The sequence below is a fragment of the Lissotriton vulgaris genome, chromosome 4_1, assembly GCF_964263255.1.
Source record: "Lissotriton vulgaris chromosome 4_1, aLisVul1.2, whole genome shotgun sequence".
Classification (NCBI taxonomy): Eukaryota; Metazoa; Chordata; class Amphibia; order Caudata; family Salamandridae; genus Lissotriton; species Lissotriton vulgaris.
The window spans coordinates 353,662,862-353,681,833 of record NC_141691.1 but is presented as its reverse complement, the minus strand read 5'-3'; the positions used below and the strand labels follow the sequence as shown (position 1 = coordinate 353,681,833).

Here is an 18,972-nt window from a genome sequence, read left to right as displayed (position 1 = left end):
CTAAGCCTAATAGCCGATTTTGCAATTCAGAGTTCACTCCCCATACCCCCCCTTTTTTTTTTTTTTTTTTTTTTTTTTACACTTTCTTCAGAGACCTAGGTTCCCTTAACATGTTAAACAGAGTACTGTGCTGGTCAGTCTGTGTGATGTGGCTACCAACGTTCTCTCCTGCTTTGCCTCAGAGCTCTTTCTCTCCCTCACGGATAAGACGTCCAGTACCAGAATCAAGTGAAATTGGCCACTGGATGAAGTCTGTCTGACGCTGAACACCTACAACACCGAAATCATGATCTTTAGGAAGAGCACTGCACGGTGGTACGGCAGTTGGTGGCCAACAGAGCTAGAACCAACACACACCACACTTATTATTATTATTTGTCTATTTTATAAAGTGCGCAGCTACCCCAACGGGGTGTCCCGGCGCTGGTAAGCAGATAGCTGTGGGTACAGAAGAGGGAATCCTAGCAGAAAAGAAAAGTTTTGAGAGATCTGGGAAATTCAGGTTCCGATTGAATCAGACGGAGGGAAAGCGGAAGTTTATTCCAGTGGTTGGTGGTGCATACCTGGAAGGTTTTGCCTCCAGATCGGGCTTTTTTTTAATCTGGGAATGACTAATAGCTGTTTGGTATTGGAGCGAAGGGCTCTGGAATGACTATAAGGGCGAAGACTAGAAGTAAAGTAGGCTGGTCCTAAGCCTTTGGTAGTCCGAAAAGCCATGGTCATGGCTTTGAACTCAATCCTTTTTGGGATGGGCAGCCAATGTAGTTTTCGCAGATACGGAGAGATGTGATGTCTAAGTGGAATGCTGCAAACCAAACGGGCCGCGGCATTTTTAACTATCTGGAGTCTGTGGCACCTATCCACACCAAGAACCTCTGTATTGTCATCCACAGCAAATTTGACATGACAGCCCAAGTCAACGGCATCACCGCCTCATGCTTCCTTATTCTGAAGATGCTGAGGAAGCATTTCAAATGCCTCCAAATCAGCACCTGGAAAACCATCTCTCACACACCTTTGTCACAAGCAAGCTGGACTACGGGAACAGCCTATATGCCAGAATCAACAAATATAAAACATGTGAAGGCTGCAGACATTCAGAATTCTGCAGCCAGAATCACCCTCAATCGCCCATGTCACGCTAACATCATAGCAAACCTGAAGGAGCTCCACTGGCACACATTTTCAAGGCACAGCATAAGACTGTTCCAGCAAATCTCAACAATCTCATATTCTTTCAGAAACTTTCCAAATAAATCTTGACTCCCACTTGCACACATCCCATGCATATGGAAAGCCAGACCTAGCAATTCCCTGTGGACCCAGAGGTTGTCCTATATTGCTCTAAAGCCTGGAACGTCCTGCCACTGCACATAAAAGCCTCCTCCTCACTTCTTGTGGAGTGGAGAAGTGTGGCTCACTGGTTAGAGCGGCAGACTCTGAAACAGAAATCGGGCCTGGGACCAGGGTTCAAGTCCCGACGCGGCAGGGTCTTGGACTCAATTTCTGCGGACTCGATAATTCTCGCCTCGGCGCCTACTCTAATCATGGGTCCCACGCTGCAACTCTGGGCAATAGCTTGCTTAATCTCCACAACGGCCCCTACAACACTGGAATGCCTGGATTCACCTAGGAGGTGCCCAGGAGGGGCATCTCACAGGGAGAGCCAGGAAGGGTTCCACAGTGTTATACAGCGCCAGGACGCCCCGTTGGGGCCGCTGTGCGATTTACAAAATACACTACATCTACATTTACTTCTTGAATTCCGCAAGAAGCTAAAGACCTGGGTTTTCGAGGAGTCCCACTAGGCCATTGGTTTGACTACACACACCTCCTCAGCACCAAGATACCCTCCTAGGTGACAGCGCTTTCTACAGATCTGGGAACATAATATTGAAGATGGATTGAGTTGATACATCTTCTCAAATTTTAACAACCACAAGCTAGGTTTGCTGGGTTATATATGCTTGTTGATGAGAGTTGTGCAAAACAGATATTAAATAGGCTCCTCCACTTGAAGGTATCACAAAGTACAGAGTAGTCAACGGGCCTTGCCTATTAATTCATAGTGAGAACTACATTGTCTAACATCTCTCAGCCATTACATAGTCAAGGAGCCTTACCCTATAAGTGAGATCAACATTCATTACATGGTGTGTATGATTCTTTAGCTTTAGGAAGATTTTGTTGTGATCTCGAAGTTTTTTATTTTAGAATTATTTTATTTTACATATTTGATATAGTGCAAACCTTTATCAGAAGAGCAGTGCAACAATTTTACAATCAACTTTTTTTTATTAAAACTGACATATCAAGCACGAGGTTCTATACAAAGTGCAATATAGAGTCTAAAATGCAACTGGGACTCTAGTAGGCAGCACATACGTTCTTACACACATCTACACTACCGGTGTTTACAATTTGAGGCACAGGGTAATAAAAGGGATTGGACACTTAAAATCACAAGTGATAGTCGGGACCAATCTAAGAAATTAGACAAAACCTTAATCTGGAATTTTGCTAGTAAATAATTTTTTGTGATGGCAACAACCTACAGGTGGATGTGTGAGGGAGTTGCATGGGTCTCCCTACTCCCGAGCCCCATTCCCACCCCCCAAACAGGGCTGCTTTGAAGGATCACACTGACTGTCACCTTTTTGTGCCAAACAATCATTCCACCTTCTGATGAGTTCTTTCTCTTCCACCGCACAATGCAGCACAGGTGTAGAACCAAAGTGTTTCCTCCATTTGCATGGGTCAAGCTCCCATGAAAATGAGGGAGCACCCTTTAAGATGGCTGCACAAGCGTCTGTAACCCGTCTGCGACCCATTCTGTAATACAGCAGTGCCTGAAGGCACTGAAAATGGGCATATACTCCCTTTACCTCCATAGGGCACAGTAATACAGAACTTGGTGGTGTTCATTGTGGAACGGATCAGCAGTGATAGGCGCAGAAAACGTCTGCTTCAAGAAACACATCTAACTAATACAGTAACATCTCTAGATAATCCCTTAAAACAAGTGTTTTAACGTTAGCAGGAATTGCTGCTTGCTCTTCATCCCTCAAAACTGCAAATATGAGCTGTATGAATCATTGCAATAGGTTTCACCTGTGTTCATATGTATTTAATTTGAGGTTTCCCAAACATATTTTTGATTTCATTTAACATTCGCTTCTATGTTCAGGAAAAAGATGATTTAAAGAGAGCAGATTACATGCTGCAGCAGGCAGACCGATTGGGATGCAGACAGTTTGTGACACCTGCAGATGTGGTCAGCGGTAATCTCAAATTGAATTTAGCTTTTGTTGCCAACCTCTTCAACAAATATCCTGCACTTACCAAGCCAGAAAATCAGGACATCGATTGGACACTGCTCGAAGGTAAGCTTGTCTGTTCAGAGAACGTGAAGTTAGAAATGTATATGTAAAATAAAGGCCCAAAGGCCATCTGTTCTAGATTTCGGTGACGCCTGCTCTTTCTTGTGTTCCCTCATCTTTGTGGTGTATATATAACAAATAAGTTCTTTGTTTAAAAATGTAAAGAAGCCACAACTTTTCATGCAGCCATGAGCCACCCCAGACCAGTTCCTGCCTACTTGGGCCTAGTCAGTGACATATAGCCTGGATCCTATGCAGTGGCGGCTCCTCCCCTTAGGTGGAGGAGCGTCGCCCCACTGCTAAAAAAGGGAAAATAAAATAACATTGTTATTATCATTTTATTTTCCCTATTGCAGTCAGTGCTGGGGCGGGGCAAGGCTAGCCAGAGTAGGGGAGGAGTGCTGTGCACTCCCCAAGTGTGCATGAACTGTTTGGCGGCCCTCTTGGGTCGAACAAACCGTTCATGCACACTTTGCATACCCCACTTACAAAGTCTACCAAGGCGAAACTGGTCTGGGGTTGCGTGTATTCCCTTCGGGAGGGGGGTGGGGGGAGTGGGCGTAAAGAAAAACAATAGCTTGGAGTGCCACTCCAAGCAATTGCCAGTGGTGTTTTTTAGTCCTAGGCAGTGAACTCTGCTCCGTTCACTCAGTTTTCTGCGTTCTGCAATGCTCAGGAGTGCAGAAAACTCTGTTCTGCTTAGTGGAGTTCTTTCCTCGCTCGCTGGTGGTTTCATGGGTTGTGGGACAGTTTGTTGGATGGCCACTTACTTTTTGCCAATGGGACAGCCATTTGATGTTGGTGTCTCTGGTATTGCGAGTGATTGCAGTTTGGTCGTTTTCGTCTGAGACCACCTTGGGAAGGGGTGAACTCCCTACAGTAAAAGAGCCAGTCTGCATCACTACAGCACACCTACATCCAGGGAGCAGTTGTGTGTGGTGCAGACGTTGTGGAGATAATAGGTTAGCGTCCAAACATGAAAGTAGCCATATCTGTCCATTTGTAAAAACAGTGCTTCTATCCCCACTTTGATCCTTTGACATAAGCCCAAGCTAAAATAGCCACCCTGTTACCCCTTGAACCCCCGTGTAAGATTATAAAAATGTCTGGTGTCTGATACTGCCAGCAGCAAACTTCCTCCCCATGTCATCGATTGTGCAAGACAATTTTTGTAGTTAATGTGGAAAGCAATGCAGCAGTGATATCTAGGAAACGATTACAAACTCTTTGTACTTGCGATGAAATGCGTAGAATTCGGCAGTAACTATGAAACATTTGTAGTAATAGACTCTTGAGGTAGTGTCTACCTGTGACTATAGCCTGGATACTTTGCTGCTCTCCGCTGGTCCCCTCAGTGGGCTATAGAGAGTGCGAGAGAGGCAGGAAGAGCATGATCATTTCTAGAGCGTTAATTGAAAGTACCAATCACATGGTCTCACCTAATATGCTGAAACATTATTTACCCCATGCTCTCCACTCCTTTTACTGGGGGCTTAGGAAGACCATTCAAATCTTTGACCATATCCATTTTTCCTTGTTTGTTTTTTCTTTCAGTAGCAACACTGTTGAACTGCAGAATTCTCTGAATTCTCACTAAATGTCAAATTATGGTGCCATTAATGATATTGTAGCCTCATATTGAATTGTATTACTATTCTCCAGCTGTTAAACGATGCCAATTTGCATGCTATTACTAATGTCTTTTGATGAGCTGGTGAAAAGTACATCTGTTGTCATTCAGCCTCCGGCACAAAGATAGTCTACCTTTTGAAAAACTCTAAATTGCTCATTAATGGGAGAAGACTCCCTGCAGTGTTTGAGGCTGAAAACGTGCCTTCTTCAGCGTAATCTTAAAAAAAAAAAGCCTAAAACTAAAGCCCCGCTGGGTAACGGAGGTGGTACAAATGGCTAAAAAGACATGAATTAAAAAGTTTGGATCTTTAATGACCTAATACATAACAAGAATAAACGAAGAGTGCCACGAATGGCGTAATAACAAAAAATTTACCCTCGGAAAATAATGGCCAGAGCAGGGTGGAAAGGAATGAGTAAAGCTGCAGTACATCCAGAAACTTATAATATGGTTAAGTACATAAATGGCATACTAAATGTGAAAGCTAGTGCGAATCATAGGAAGCAAGTCACAAATTAGTACAATTTGTCGAAGAGAGCTTACACGTGATTGGGTAGGGATTATTAAAAAAAATGAACTGGATGGAGAAGTGGATTGATGACACGAGGGGGGAATATAACAAGGCAATATCCTATGCTGAAGCTATGGATACAGTGCTATAAGGGACTTGCTGTCACTTCATTTGTCACAGTAGTGTTTCCCTCTTATCTTCCTCCCACCCGCAAACCTCGTGCTACCTCCTGCTTGGGTGCACTACGCTCTGCTCTTGTGACGGTGGTGGAAAGTTTGAGTCTCAGCATAAATGCACATAGTGTATTAAATGCAAGAAGTAGAATGCAGTTTTTGCTTAGGAAAATATTTTTTACTTTTCAATTTTTGGGCATGTGCCGTGAAGAGAGTGAATGCAACTAAGTAGCTTCACATGTGTCCTTTTTCTAATGACCAGATTGTAGCATTGGCTGCCTTTTCATAACCATTGCGTAATTTCTCACATATGCATTAGAGGTGATAATTGTTTGGGATGGATCATCAATGGAAATAAAGATCTTTATTGGGTATATTAATTATAGCCTATACCTGTAAATCTAGCTTGAACCTTCAGATTGAGAGATAAAATAGGATTACATTGTCACATGTGCCTCCTTTTGTCACACAGGAGAATCAAGAGAAGAGAGAACTTTCCGCAACTGGATGAACTCACTTGGAGTAAATCCAAATGTAAACCATCTTTACAGGTATGTTTAATTTCATTCGATTACTCGACTTGTACATCACGTTTGTCTTCAGAACCATATGATGTTTTGAGATGTTATGTTCACAGGTCTATAGGAACTCTTAGCAAATGAATGGTTTTTCATAGGCAATACGCAGGGGAAAATATTGTAGAGATTTTTACTCATTGTTGCCCTAAAAATGTTTTAGGACATTTAAGTGCATTAATTTTGCTTGCTGACTAGGTCATCGGCGTTTCTGTACTAAAAGCTGAAATTTGGAGCTAAAAAAGTGACTTTACCAGTGTGTGGGAAAACAGTTCATGGTCTGCGTTACATTTATGGCTTGTATACCATGAATGCATTGAAAATGCTTGCGATTTCACTCACCGACAAGTGTTTACACCATCAGGGCATTAGTCCGTAATTTTAAACGTGCTTGTGCCATTAAAAGAGCCATCAACCATAAGCAAAAAAATTGGATCCTACCCCAAAAGGAGGCGTCCATTGCAAGTTGTGAATACTTGCTCAATATTGGTTAACTAGCTGTTCTGGATGAGTTTTGCCTTGTTGGGTTCCATCAGCCAAGTATATTTTGTGTACATCGACAAAGGCGTATCTTGAGTACCTGGGCACAGTTTTTTTTCTATTTTTCCATTTGAGGCCCTGGGAAGCACAACTGGGCTTTCATGGAGTTACTTGTGCAGAAGAATAGTTTAGCCCCTAGATACGTACTCCTAAATCAGTTCTTTTTTTAGGTCAAACTAATCTACTTAAGAAGCTAGAAAATGATGTTCTTTATTGATACAGAAGCCATAGAAGTTTTTGTAAGACACTTAAGCTCAATAAAGTCTGAATAGTTGGTGGGTGATGAGTCTTCAGTTGTTTCTGTGGTTTTGTGACACCCTCTTCATGGCAATGGCAATGTGTTCCAAAGTGCATAGCATTGAAATGACAAGGCCTTCTACTAAACCATTTACATTTAGTCAATAGCAGTAAAATACTTTGAAGGGCAGCCATCTTTGGGCGTCTATTCAGGTGTTCAGGGAAAAAACATTTGGAAATGTATGCAGGAGTTTTCTCTAAGTGAGGGTTTATGTCCCAGGCAGAGTTTTAAAATTGACCTTGTTTTACCTGAATCCAGTGCAGTCATAAGAACATGCGAGATGTAGTACCATTTGATTAATGTGACAATAAGTTTTGCAGGCTAGTTTTGATCCCTTTGAAGTTTAAGCTTCATTTTTGTGGTTGGACTTCTGTTGTAATGATCAATGCATGTACTGGTTGAAGTGAGGATTAGATGAATGCATTGCTGAGTAGCCAGTAGATACATAACATTAAGACCATGGCGATAAAAACACATTTCGGACAAGCTGGTAACTTTAGAGTGGAATAGGATCCCAAAGATTACTGGTAGAGCTTGAGGGGACTGGTTGACTACCTATGGTGTCTGCCAATTAGGCAGAAGGCACTATGTTCTTTCAGGGCCTAGAAGGCAGCTCTTATTATTTATGCTGAGCCAGTTATGCATCATCTATTGTACCTTGAAGGGCCATCAATGAGTAGACAATAACTTCCTCATTTATTTGGTGTACGGATTTAAATATTGATGTCATTAGTGTACTAGCTCTATCCAGTGGTATGAATGTTGAGAATAGTTGAGGTTCTGCGTAGGTGTTGAAGAGGCCTCATAACATTGGTGAGCTTTGACGGATGCTGCTGGCCGTGAGATTATTATTCCCCCCCCTTACTGCTGTTCTGAATGTTGCCATCTCAGAGGGACAGTAACTCACCTTGTGGAAGACGGCAGTGGTGAAGCCACTTCTGAAAAAGCCTTCTCTGGACCCTGTAGGATTGAAGAATTATCAGCCAATCTCTTTACTTCCTGTTCCAGCTAAGATTCTGGAAATTTACCGGAACTCTCATCTCATTGCCTACCTAAAGGATCACCTATTACTCGATGGCTCACAACATGGATTTAGAAGCCACCATAGTACGGAAACAGCATTGACTGCTGTATTTAACAATATCCGTATTCAAGTAGATGTAGGGCATACCACCTTACTTGTTCTACTTGACCTTAACCCAGCCTTTGATTACCCTGTCCCCTCTGAGGCTGGTCGAACGCCTTAGAGCGATAGGGTTCGGGGCAACGGCCTTGGGGCTTCTTGCCTCCTTTCTCAGTGATCGGGCACAGACTGTGAAGTTCAGCCAATTTTACTCGGCCTCCAAACCTGTCATGCTCTGTTCCTCAGGGCTCCTCCCTGAGCCCAACACTTTTTAACATCTATGTTGCCCGACTGGCTACGGTGGTGAGATCTTTTGGGTTAGAGGTGAAGTCCTTTGCGGACGACACCCAAATAATGGTATCCATCTCTCACAGTATCAGGGATTCGGCCCATAATTTCAGGAATTGTATGCAGGCAGTCTCCTCCTGGATGGTGGAAAATGTTATGAAATTAAACGGAGAGAAGACCGAGGTCCTGATTTTCTGCAGTAAACTGGAGATTTGGTCCAGTGGCTGGTGGCCTGACACTCTTGGAGTCTGCCCCTGCCCGGTATCCCATGGAAAAAACCTAGGGGTCATAGTGGATAACTCACTTTCCCTTACTCTGCAGGTCAGCAGGACAGTGTCCACATGTTTTGTAATCCTTCGAAAAATCGCCCATTTCCTCCTTAGAAGCCCGCAAGCAGGCTGTTATTGCCTTGGTAACGTCCAGATTGGACTATGGTAATGCCCTTTATTTGGGCATTAATAAAGGCCTAGTGCGACGTCTGCAGCTGGTGCAAAATGCTGTGGCCAGGCTGGTGATGAATTTACCAAAATTTCATTCAGTCACAGCCTCCATCAGGTCGCTGAACTGGCTGCCTTTGGACCGTAGGATCCTTTTCAAAACACTGTGCCCGACTCATGATGCCTATTATGGCTCAGGCCCAGATTGGATTAAGGCGATTTTCCATAGTTATCTTCCCAGCAGACAGCTCCGATCCTCAGATAAAAATCTGTTAACAGTGCAGAGGTGTAAGAAGTCAAAGTGGGGAGATAGAGCCTTCTCCACTACTGCGGCTAAGCTGTGGAACTCCCTCCTGGAAGCGCTGTCTAGTCATTCTCTCTGCCGTAAAGCTGTAAAGACATGGGCTCACTGACTTCAGCATGAGCATGTCCCTTGTCTGCACCTTTCAGTTCTGCAAATAGCGCCTTGATGCCCTTGGTCTAAGTTTGCGCTCTACAAGTCCAATATTCATTAATTTCTGGCTGTTTTGAAGAGGTAGCTTTGTACAGACACCTATCAGCCGCCTGACTATGGCAATGCTTTGTATGTAAATATGGTGGATTCTCAATTCTCACCGCTGCAAGTTACTTAGAACACAGCAGCCAGGACAGTTTGCAATTTACCGAATATATCAGTCGGCCCCAATATTAAAAACGCTACACCGGCTGCAGCTGCGCAGGAGGGCAATCTTCAGGTTGCCCTGCCATGCTCATCGGCCTTCTACAAATCAGTTTCTTTTTATCTTGGCAATAGAATCCTAAGTTATCAGCTGACAAGGGTCTGAAGGTCTTCTAACCACGCCCAAATTAAGCCCCTCCAGATCCGCAGAGCTAGAACGATGGAAGGGCGATCATTCTTCTATTTAGAAGCAAGACACTGGAATAATCTGCAAATGAATCAAACGAAACGGGCTGCAAATGATCCCTGAGCTTCTCCCTTTATGGGAGGCTCAAACAACTTGCCTGTTTTAGTTCTAAATTCTCGACTCTTCTGGAGTTTGATTCTTTCCCAATCACACTAGATTTTTTTTTTAGATTTACACAAATCATGTTAACGTTTACTCTATGACCTAGCTCCACATGTTGGGTGCAGTATGAAAAAAAATAGCTGAAACATTGGACCTTTTTACATTTAACTTGAACTCAGGGCTGATGAGAACACTATTGTAATCGACTTTTAAACACCAACCACAGATTGTGATGAAAATAGTGCACAGTTTTGGCCATAATCTGTTAGTCAGCAATTTTAGTGTAGGATATTTGACTTAGCTGAAACCTATCGACAGCATATGAAATGTCAGTGTTGCAAGGTAGAGAGGTAATAAAAAAAAGTCCCACTATGAAAGGCACACAGTTTCAAAATGCATGAAAAGAGCCGAAAAAGTCTACCTTACCAAACACATTAATGATGTCCCGAATATAAAAATTCAAGATTTGCCTTGAACTGTCTAAATACGATGCCTTGAAGAACCCACCCCCATTCATCATGAAACTGTGAGGACCTTCTACATTTGTTTGTCAGAAGTAAACCTTGTCCTGGACACTCTCCAGAGCCATCAAGTACCATCACACACATGCCCCTCACCTCTACTTCAAATCTACCTTTTCCATACTATGACCCTTGGAGAATGTGGATGACTAAAACTAACCCACAAGTAAAAATATTTAACTTTCACTTGAAACCTTGCTCAGACTTATTCATTGAACTGTATCATGTTCAGTCATTTTGGCCAACATCATAATGCTAAATGAATATGTTCAGTTATTTCCGACATCCCCATTAGAATACCTTGATCCCTTTCAAAAGAGTCATTTCCTGGTCTGAAATATGGCTTTTCTACGCTAATGAAAATAACCATAAGCAGATCCGAATATCCTGATAAAGTACCCACCAATCGCTAACCTGTCCAACTCCAGTGAAACCATTGAAATGTGAGTTGCATGACCACTACAAGAACTCTCTCCTTCACGATCAGCAGTCTGGGCTGTAGCTCTTAAAAGGCATTGAATCTACGTTGGCCTATTCAAGAGCAAAGCTCACTCATCCTTTTCCATGGACAAGGACAAAAAATCATGCTTAATATTATTCGGCGTATCAGCTGCCTGCAGATAACAGAATTTAGTCGAATTTAGAACAGAAGATAGTCGAGAAGATTACAAGAGAGAGATGAGGAAGTATAAAAACGCGCTGAAGGATGCCAAAAGGAACTTCTTCAACGATAGGATCGAGAGTGCTAGCAATTCACCAGGGGAATCCTTTAAAAATTTTAAGGAACTTCTAAAGGCCCCGGTCCCGCCGGTTGTATATGACAATCCTAAAGAAAAATGTGAAGAACTTGCTTACTTCTTTCATTCTAAAATAGAGAAGATCCTGTCCACGCTGCCTGCGACCCCTCTGATCTCGGAATCAGATGCTAGCCCTGTAATTTGCCCTGTGGAGCTCTCCTCCTTCGGCCCTTTTTCTGAGGAGGAGGTCACAAAAGCTCTGAAAGAGATGAAGAGTGGATCTCCTAGTGACCCAGTCCCCATGAAATACCTTAAACTAGTTGCAGACACTCTGTCCACTCCGCTCACTGACCTTATCAACCTTTCACTCTCTCAGGGCATAGTGCCCCAGAGATGGAAAAAGGCAGTGGTGAAAGCACTTTTGAAAAAACCAGGATTGGATTCTTCGAATCTGGCCAACTTTAGGCCGATCTCACTGCTACCCGGCTTTTCAAAAGTCGCAGAGAAGTTGGTTAACCGTCAGCTCTCTTGTCATCTAGAGTCACATCATCTGTTGGGAGACTCCCAGACTGGCTTCCGTCCTGGTCAAGGGACGTACACAGCCCTGCTGGCAGTAGTGGAGGAAGCTAGGAGCATTCTTGATACAGGAGGGTCAGTGGCAGTGATCCTTCTGGACTTGAGGGCTGCCTTTGACACCGTTAGTCATCAGGTGCTCCTCCATCGCCTGTCAGAGGTGGGTGTGTCAGGGACGGCCCTAAAATGGCTGGAATCCTTTCTCTCTAATCTGTTCTACCAAATCTGGGAAGCGGCAGAGCAGTCGACCCCGTTCCCTCTTCAATGTGGAGTCCCGCAGGGCTCATCTTTGAGCCCTACCTTATTTAATATATACATGACTCAGCTTGAAGGAGTGATCGCCCCTTCGGGAGTGAAGATTATCAGCTATGCTGATGATACTCAGCTGGTGGTAGGTTTCACCCAGCTGGTGGAACAACCTGAAGTTCTGCACGACTGCCTTGCAAATGTCCATCGTTGGATGTCCCACTCTGCTCTAAAGCTCAATGGGGATAAAACTGAGCTGATGCTCCTAGGCAAATCCAGTCCTTTCAGTATGGCTAGCTGTTGGCCCCGGTCCCTGGGTGATCCACCATCTCCCAAGAAGGAGATCAAGACCTTGGGAGTTTGGTTGGAGGAAGACCTGTCCTTTAGGACCCACGCCAGGAAGACCGCTGGGATTTGTTTTGGTCTGCTGCGGTCAGCCCGCAAGGTGCTGCCACTGCTCCCTGATCCAGCAAGGAAGCTGCTGATTCGCGGCTTAATCTTGTCGAGGCTCGACTACGGGAACGCGTTGTTCCTCGGTGCTCCCGAAGCGACTTTTAAAACTCTCCAACAAGTACAAAATGCAGCCGCCAGACTGTTGTTGGATGTTCCCAGAAGGCATTCAGCTGCCCCAGCTTTGAAAACGCTGCACTGGCTCCCTGTTAAGGAGCGGGTGAAATTTAAGGCGTTATGCACTGCCCACAAAATTCTGCATGGTAAGGGCCCTCCCATTCTCTCCACTATGGCACGTCCTCATAAGCCCACACGTCCTCTGCGCTCAGATCAAGGACATTGTCTGCAGTCAACCAGAGTAAGGAAGGCTCGCTCTGGGGGCAGGCGTTTCTCAGTGCAAGTGGCGACTTTATGGAACTCCCTGCCCCTTAAGATCCGCTCAGAGCCCAGGATCTTACTCTTTAGGAAACTTCTGAAGACCCACTTGTTTCCAGTGTAGCGTGTGAACTCAGCTTTCCTCCTTTGTCTGTCTCGCGCCGGGATGCTCATGGGTAACTGAGCGTGTTATAAATTTTGTATAATAATAATAATTTGGCCAAATAACAGGATGGCCATGACTGGCTTAACCCCAATCATGGATTCAGTGTTTGAAACCGTAGCCAAAGAATTGCATCATTGGAGCCATTCTTCCAAGTGTTTTCGTGCAATGCACAACTGGGGTCTTCCCTGTCCTGACTTCTATTTTTTTTTAACCGCTTCCTGAGCAATTCCAGTGCAGTTTTCAAGTGTACTCTGAAGTCAACCAATTCACTTCAGGTTAGAGCACCAGACCAGCATCACCTTATGCATGTTCTACATATTCCCCTGACGAGGGAGAACAGCCTCTGCATAAAGAGAACTAAAAATTAGATTCTGTTATGCAAGTAGCTGAGCCCAGATGACTGACCTTAATCGCCCCAAACTATCTCTCTGAAAATAAGGAAGCAGGGGATTCTCTTTGTTTCAATGCTCGTGTTGTCTCTCCAAACCAATGCAGTGATCAAGCTCATCACACAGCAGTCCCTACTTGTACTCTAAACTGATCCATAGTGGAGATACTAAAGTCCTGGTAAAGGCATAACTGGTAAAGGCATAACTTGACTATTGCAACTTCATGTACACCGCCTCTCTAACAAACTCATTGACAGACTGAAAAGTTTACAAAATCAGGCAGCCAGAATGTGCCTGAATCCCTGCAAGAATGGCCACACCAGGCTAGCTCAAAAAGCTCTGCTTTGGGTCCTAGTGAACTCTCAATTAATTTCACAAAGCCTTCTGGGACAAAACCCAGAATACCTCAACATCTGATTTTCTAGATGTGGGCTAGGAATGAATGCTCAGCAATTGCATATTTAACCAACCAACAAACATTCACGCGGCTGAAATATGGAGGCCTTTCCTGGAGTTCAAGGCTTCCAGCGAGCGGATTGAAACAATTCACATTCATTTCAGAAAGCACTAAAAAACTGAACTCTTCTGCTGAACTGTGCTCTAATTTTATAGGTGCTCAGTAATTTCCATGCAAAGTGACAGCAGGGGCTGGAGACGATAAGCTCTTATATCGATATATCACAGTGACCAGTGCTTATGTGAGCCAATACCTGCATTTGTGGGCCACCTGCACTCATTTTGGGGATATCACTTATTAGTCCTCAGCAGGCTTTGATCCAAAACAAGAGACCGATACAAGAGAGAAGAACACAAAAGGGGGAAAGAAGGAGCGAGAGTTCAATGGAAAAACCGTGAGCAGGGGAGAAAGCAGGGATGAAAAAGACCCTGCAAAAGTGAGGCTGAGACTGAGCATTTGGTGGTGGATGAAAGAGGAATGAGGTGAGACCAAGACAAGTCTTGGTATCCCCACCCCAATAGTCAGCAGCGCCATAGTCCGCAGCACAGCCTGCAGAGTTCTGAGCAAAACCTTATGCACTTTCACTTATCTTTTAGAAAATATTCACCGACACTCACTGGATAATATTGCCGACCGCACCTAGTGGTGCAGCTCCTTTTAAGCCTTGGTGGGAGCAAGGCACATCCTCAAGTGAACCCCCTTCAGGAGGGTGTCTCTGGAGTGATTGCAATGCCCTATGGCCATGAAGTCACAAAATAGTCCTAATAAGAGGAAGTCGTAAAACAGTTAGAATATTGTGAGGGTAACTATATGAATAAATAAGAAAAACTGGTAAAAATAAGAATTTTTGTTGTATGTGGGTAGTACACAATTGAAGAGGTTTATCGGATGTTAAACAGTGTACAATTCAAAGGTACTCAATGTATCACTCTTGGGATGAATGAAATCATTGTCTCCACAGGGTGTTCAAACCATTCATTTGCCCTTTCTTGATGTTTCTAAAGCAGACATCAAAAGAGCGGAGGCAACGGGGGTGGAGGTGTCATTGTCAAGATTGCATGTGCCCCCTCCTTACCCAAGAAGCCTTGTACTAGACTCTTCACACTTTTGACCTCGACAGAACGTCCAACCCTTGCATGAACCCTCCTATTTTCACTGCCATGCATCATATGTACTAAAGCAATCTTCATAAGTTAATGTGGTGAAGCATTAATATATTGTTTTAGAATTGCTTTTATATTAAACAGTGGTTGAACATTCCCTTTTGCACAGGACATCAGGAGAATTGCTGGCGTTGGTTTACAGTCTCCCTAAACCTGGTATAGTGCTACGCACCTGTTTGTAGTGCAGCATGACAATAGCCATCCCATGGTTCAAAATGTGAAGTGTCAGTTGCAGTACATGTCCTTGGAACCTAACCATTGGACCGTAGTCTTAACTCACCCATCCCCATCTGAGGACAAAAGAGACTCCACAGAACCTCAGATGTTACCTGTGGTGAGAGAAGCTGGCCTTTCGGAATGTCTCTCTAATCCATGGCATCGTGAAAGGTGGCAACACACTATGACTCTTTACCCCCTTTGTTTTGGCATAGGTGGGCAGGTATTATGTAATATAATTAATGACAGATTAAAATGAGTTATTTGGCAGGAGTTATTCTGCAAACCCCACAGTTATCAAGTAGTTTTGACTCTTGACTTTGTGGCCATTCTTGGCATGATGGCACCTGCTTCTGTATAATATTTTCACTGGTGTGATAGAAATTGTTCTTCATATACTCTGGGAATTGTCGGCACGAGGGTGCTCAGCTCGGATGTCATGCTTGTGATGGCCATATAATGGTAATTCTTTGTATTTTAATGCTGTTTGAGACCTTTGCTTCTAATTAGTGGAACCTGTTAGCATCCATCTATTTACTCTGACCCGGTCATGTTAAGTATTCAAATATCCATTCATGCGTCCATCCTCCGTCCATTAATCCATCCTCCACTCACTCATCTTTCCAGCTTTTGACTTTCTCGCTCACCCACCTATACACTGACCCACACCAATCGCCAATCGGTAAAGAAGCACATTTGTGAGTAAAATAGTCTTTGTATGCGTTAACAATGCCTGTCTAACTTATTGCCTCTTTGAAGTATTCTGTCTGTTTTATCACTATTTTAAAAATTAAATGTTATTCTTTTGAATATTTTCAGCGACTTGCAGGACGCTGTGGTGATTTTACAGTTGTATGAAAAGATCAAAGTTCCTGTAAACTGGAGCAAAGTTAACATGCCCCCATACCCAAAACTTGGAGCTAATATGAAAAAGGTAAATCAATTGTTTTATAATGTGTGCAATATTTTGCACAATGAGCAAATGATCCCATCCTATCAAACAAATAAAACCTAAAGATGGAAGGTCAGATGCTTTACACCTTGACCCTAGAGGCAGACTTTAATATTTGCGTTTTTACTCAAATGACTTGTCCTCAGTTTAGAACATGTCTGATACTCCAAGGTGCTTTTAGTCCTGACTCTCAACCTTAAACCATTCTTATTCTAGATGGCTTTGCCAAAATGTCTGTTTATGCATAAATGACTGTACGACCTGCTAGGAAGAAGATACCCTTTGTAGACCATTTTATGCTCTGTAGAAGCCGCTCTGTTGACAAATTGGAAGTCATTGCTGAACGTGACTTCTAGATGTAGCTAAAAAGAGATGGTAATATTGCATACAGTCAAGTTACATATGTTCATTGTTTGTAACGCAGGCCTGTTCTGAGGCAACAATGATATCTGCATGATTTTACTCACTCATGAACAGCGTCAAAGCATCTTCAGTGTCCAAAGTTGCTATTGCATAGTGATCTGTTTAATCTCTTGGGCACATGTTCCAAATGTGTAACAATGATTTATTGATTAATGGAGTTTTGTGAAGAAAAGGCACATGTGGTCTTGTAGCCACTTTAGTGATGGCAAATAACAAAATACAGAGTAATGGAGTGTAGGTGGAGTTGGAGATCAGTGGGTGGGGGGTTAGTACCATCTCCCAACATTCATCAGTATTATTCCTGTTCTCTGTCCAGTTCAGTTAAAGGCAAGTATGTTTGTTCGTTTCTTATGTCTCTTGAATCTCTTGTGTTTGGATTTAGCTGTGAGCTTGTGTTTAAGGGAGTTCGATAATCTCCGCCATTGATCACCTTGTGATCCAAATCCACGCTTCTCCTCTTGAACTATCATTTCGTGATTTGACGAGCAGACATTAAGCAAAGGTCCGTCGTGATATAGTAATGTGTTAATTTCTTCGCCTTAGTACGCTTTGTGCACAATGCATAAGACCTTACTTTCAGCATTGATATCTATAGGGAGCCAGTGTGGTGTTTTAAGGGCAGGGTTTAATCTGGGCTGGATTATGGAGGTAAGTTACATTCTAGGTTCTTGGTTCGTATGTTTTGGGGTCCTGGAAATGATTTTCTTGGGGAGACCACACTAAATGGTGATGCAATTGTCGAGACATGCATGGACAAAGACTTGTACACTGGATTCAAAATTATACCCAAGGTCTACTTTTGGTTAGGTTAAACCGGTCTAGGGTTTGGGGTCAGACATTTTTTAAACTTTTTTGTAGCTCTTACTACTGAGCATCTGCCATCTCAGATCACTGACTAATGGGTCTTAGTAGTAACAATAATTTAATAATACTCCATTTACTAATTTCTGTAGTATGTGGTCGCAGTTACCATCTAAGATTTATAAATCTGCAAGAATACATATAAAATTATAAATGAAAAACATGTTTTTCACCAAGGGGTTCGGAGTGGCATGGAATAGGCAACAAGAGCAAAGCTCAAGGTGTCTGACACCCAAAATCAAAACCCTGGTATTCACTTTTTAACCATTTAACCATCTATTATTTTATGTATGGCCCCTCTAAATAAATCATGTAATCTGCACCTCCTTTCAACATCTACGTGGGGGGGGGAAGAAAAATGTAAGAGCCATTCACACAATTGACTACCATCCCCATGGTGATAGAAAATGTACTTGTCTCAGTGCCTTCCCATCCCCATTTGAAGTTCTACTGTGTGCTCTCCGTCGAGCAGAAAGTCAATGCTGAACTATCAGGGTCTCTGGGGGCCCTGTCAGCTGCATCCTGGAATTCCTTTATTATGTTGCAACAGAGGGAAACTATATTTGTTTCCACTTTTGCTACATCATAGCAGTGAATAACTATGGTTATTGTAGGGTTATTCATGTTATTGGCTTCCATTGGAAACAATTGATAACAAAACACTTAAACACTCCCTTAAACCCTCAAAGGAAGGGCATTAGGAGTCGAATCCTAAAACACAATTACATTTCCCATTAGCACTCAATTGGGTTTCCCCATCATTGCAATGCACCTCACACAATATCACTGGTGGCCTCGCATGTGACTTAACATAGGACTTCAACAGGGGCATCACCTGATATCCCAGAAACTGCAAGCTGTGTTTGTTGGGAAAAGTCTAGCCTTTTTATTGCACATAGTCTCAGGGTGGACATGTAGGTGTAGCCTTAAAAGAGCAGTTTATGTTGGTTTTTATCTGAATGGTGAGGGCAACTGCAGGAGCCTTGGCATCTTCCTAATCTGAATAGTGGTATGGCTGCCTTGCAACTAAGAAATAGGTTATGCTGTGCCTAACCTGAGGGCAGATCGGCAGCAGTCTCCTCTTCTTGTAATGCAAAAGGGGTTGCCACACCAGTGGTGTTTGGGGGACGAGGCGAGTGGTGCGTTGTGGCGATATAATGCTTCATTCACCTGACGTTTAAGGGATTTCTTTGGTTTATCATAGGATATGTCCCTAGTTTTAATAGACCACATCTTCTGTTTTTATTGATTTTCCAAGTCCTTCATGTATACATTCATTGTCAAGTTAGTTGACAGTCAATGCTCTGTGTCCCTTGGTACATAGACCGTGTTCTGAAGACGGGAGTAATTGAATCTAACTCCAGCGCGGGTCTACCCATGTGTACAATCACCAAAACCAATGCGGTCCTTGTATCAGTAAAACTCAACTGTACAAAAACATAACTCTACAAGCACAACAGTATAGCAACACGAATCTG

General features: G+C 43.2%; 1 protein-coding gene across 1 annotated transcript in view; it reads left to right on the top strand.

Annotated features, from left to right (window-relative positions):
• Positions 1-18,972, top strand: part of PLS3 (plastin 3) — a 105,204-nt gene that overhangs the window by 49,268 nt on the left and 36,964 nt on the right. Inside the window, exons 4-6 of the mRNA XM_086967234.1 lie at positions 3,188-3,383; positions 6,170-6,248; positions 16,078-16,192. Of these exons, the coding sequence (XP_086823360.1) occupies positions 3,188-3,383; positions 6,170-6,248; positions 16,078-16,192 (390 nt within the window). The remainder of the gene's footprint in view (positions 1-3,187; positions 3,384-6,169; positions 6,249-16,077; positions 16,193-18,972) is intronic.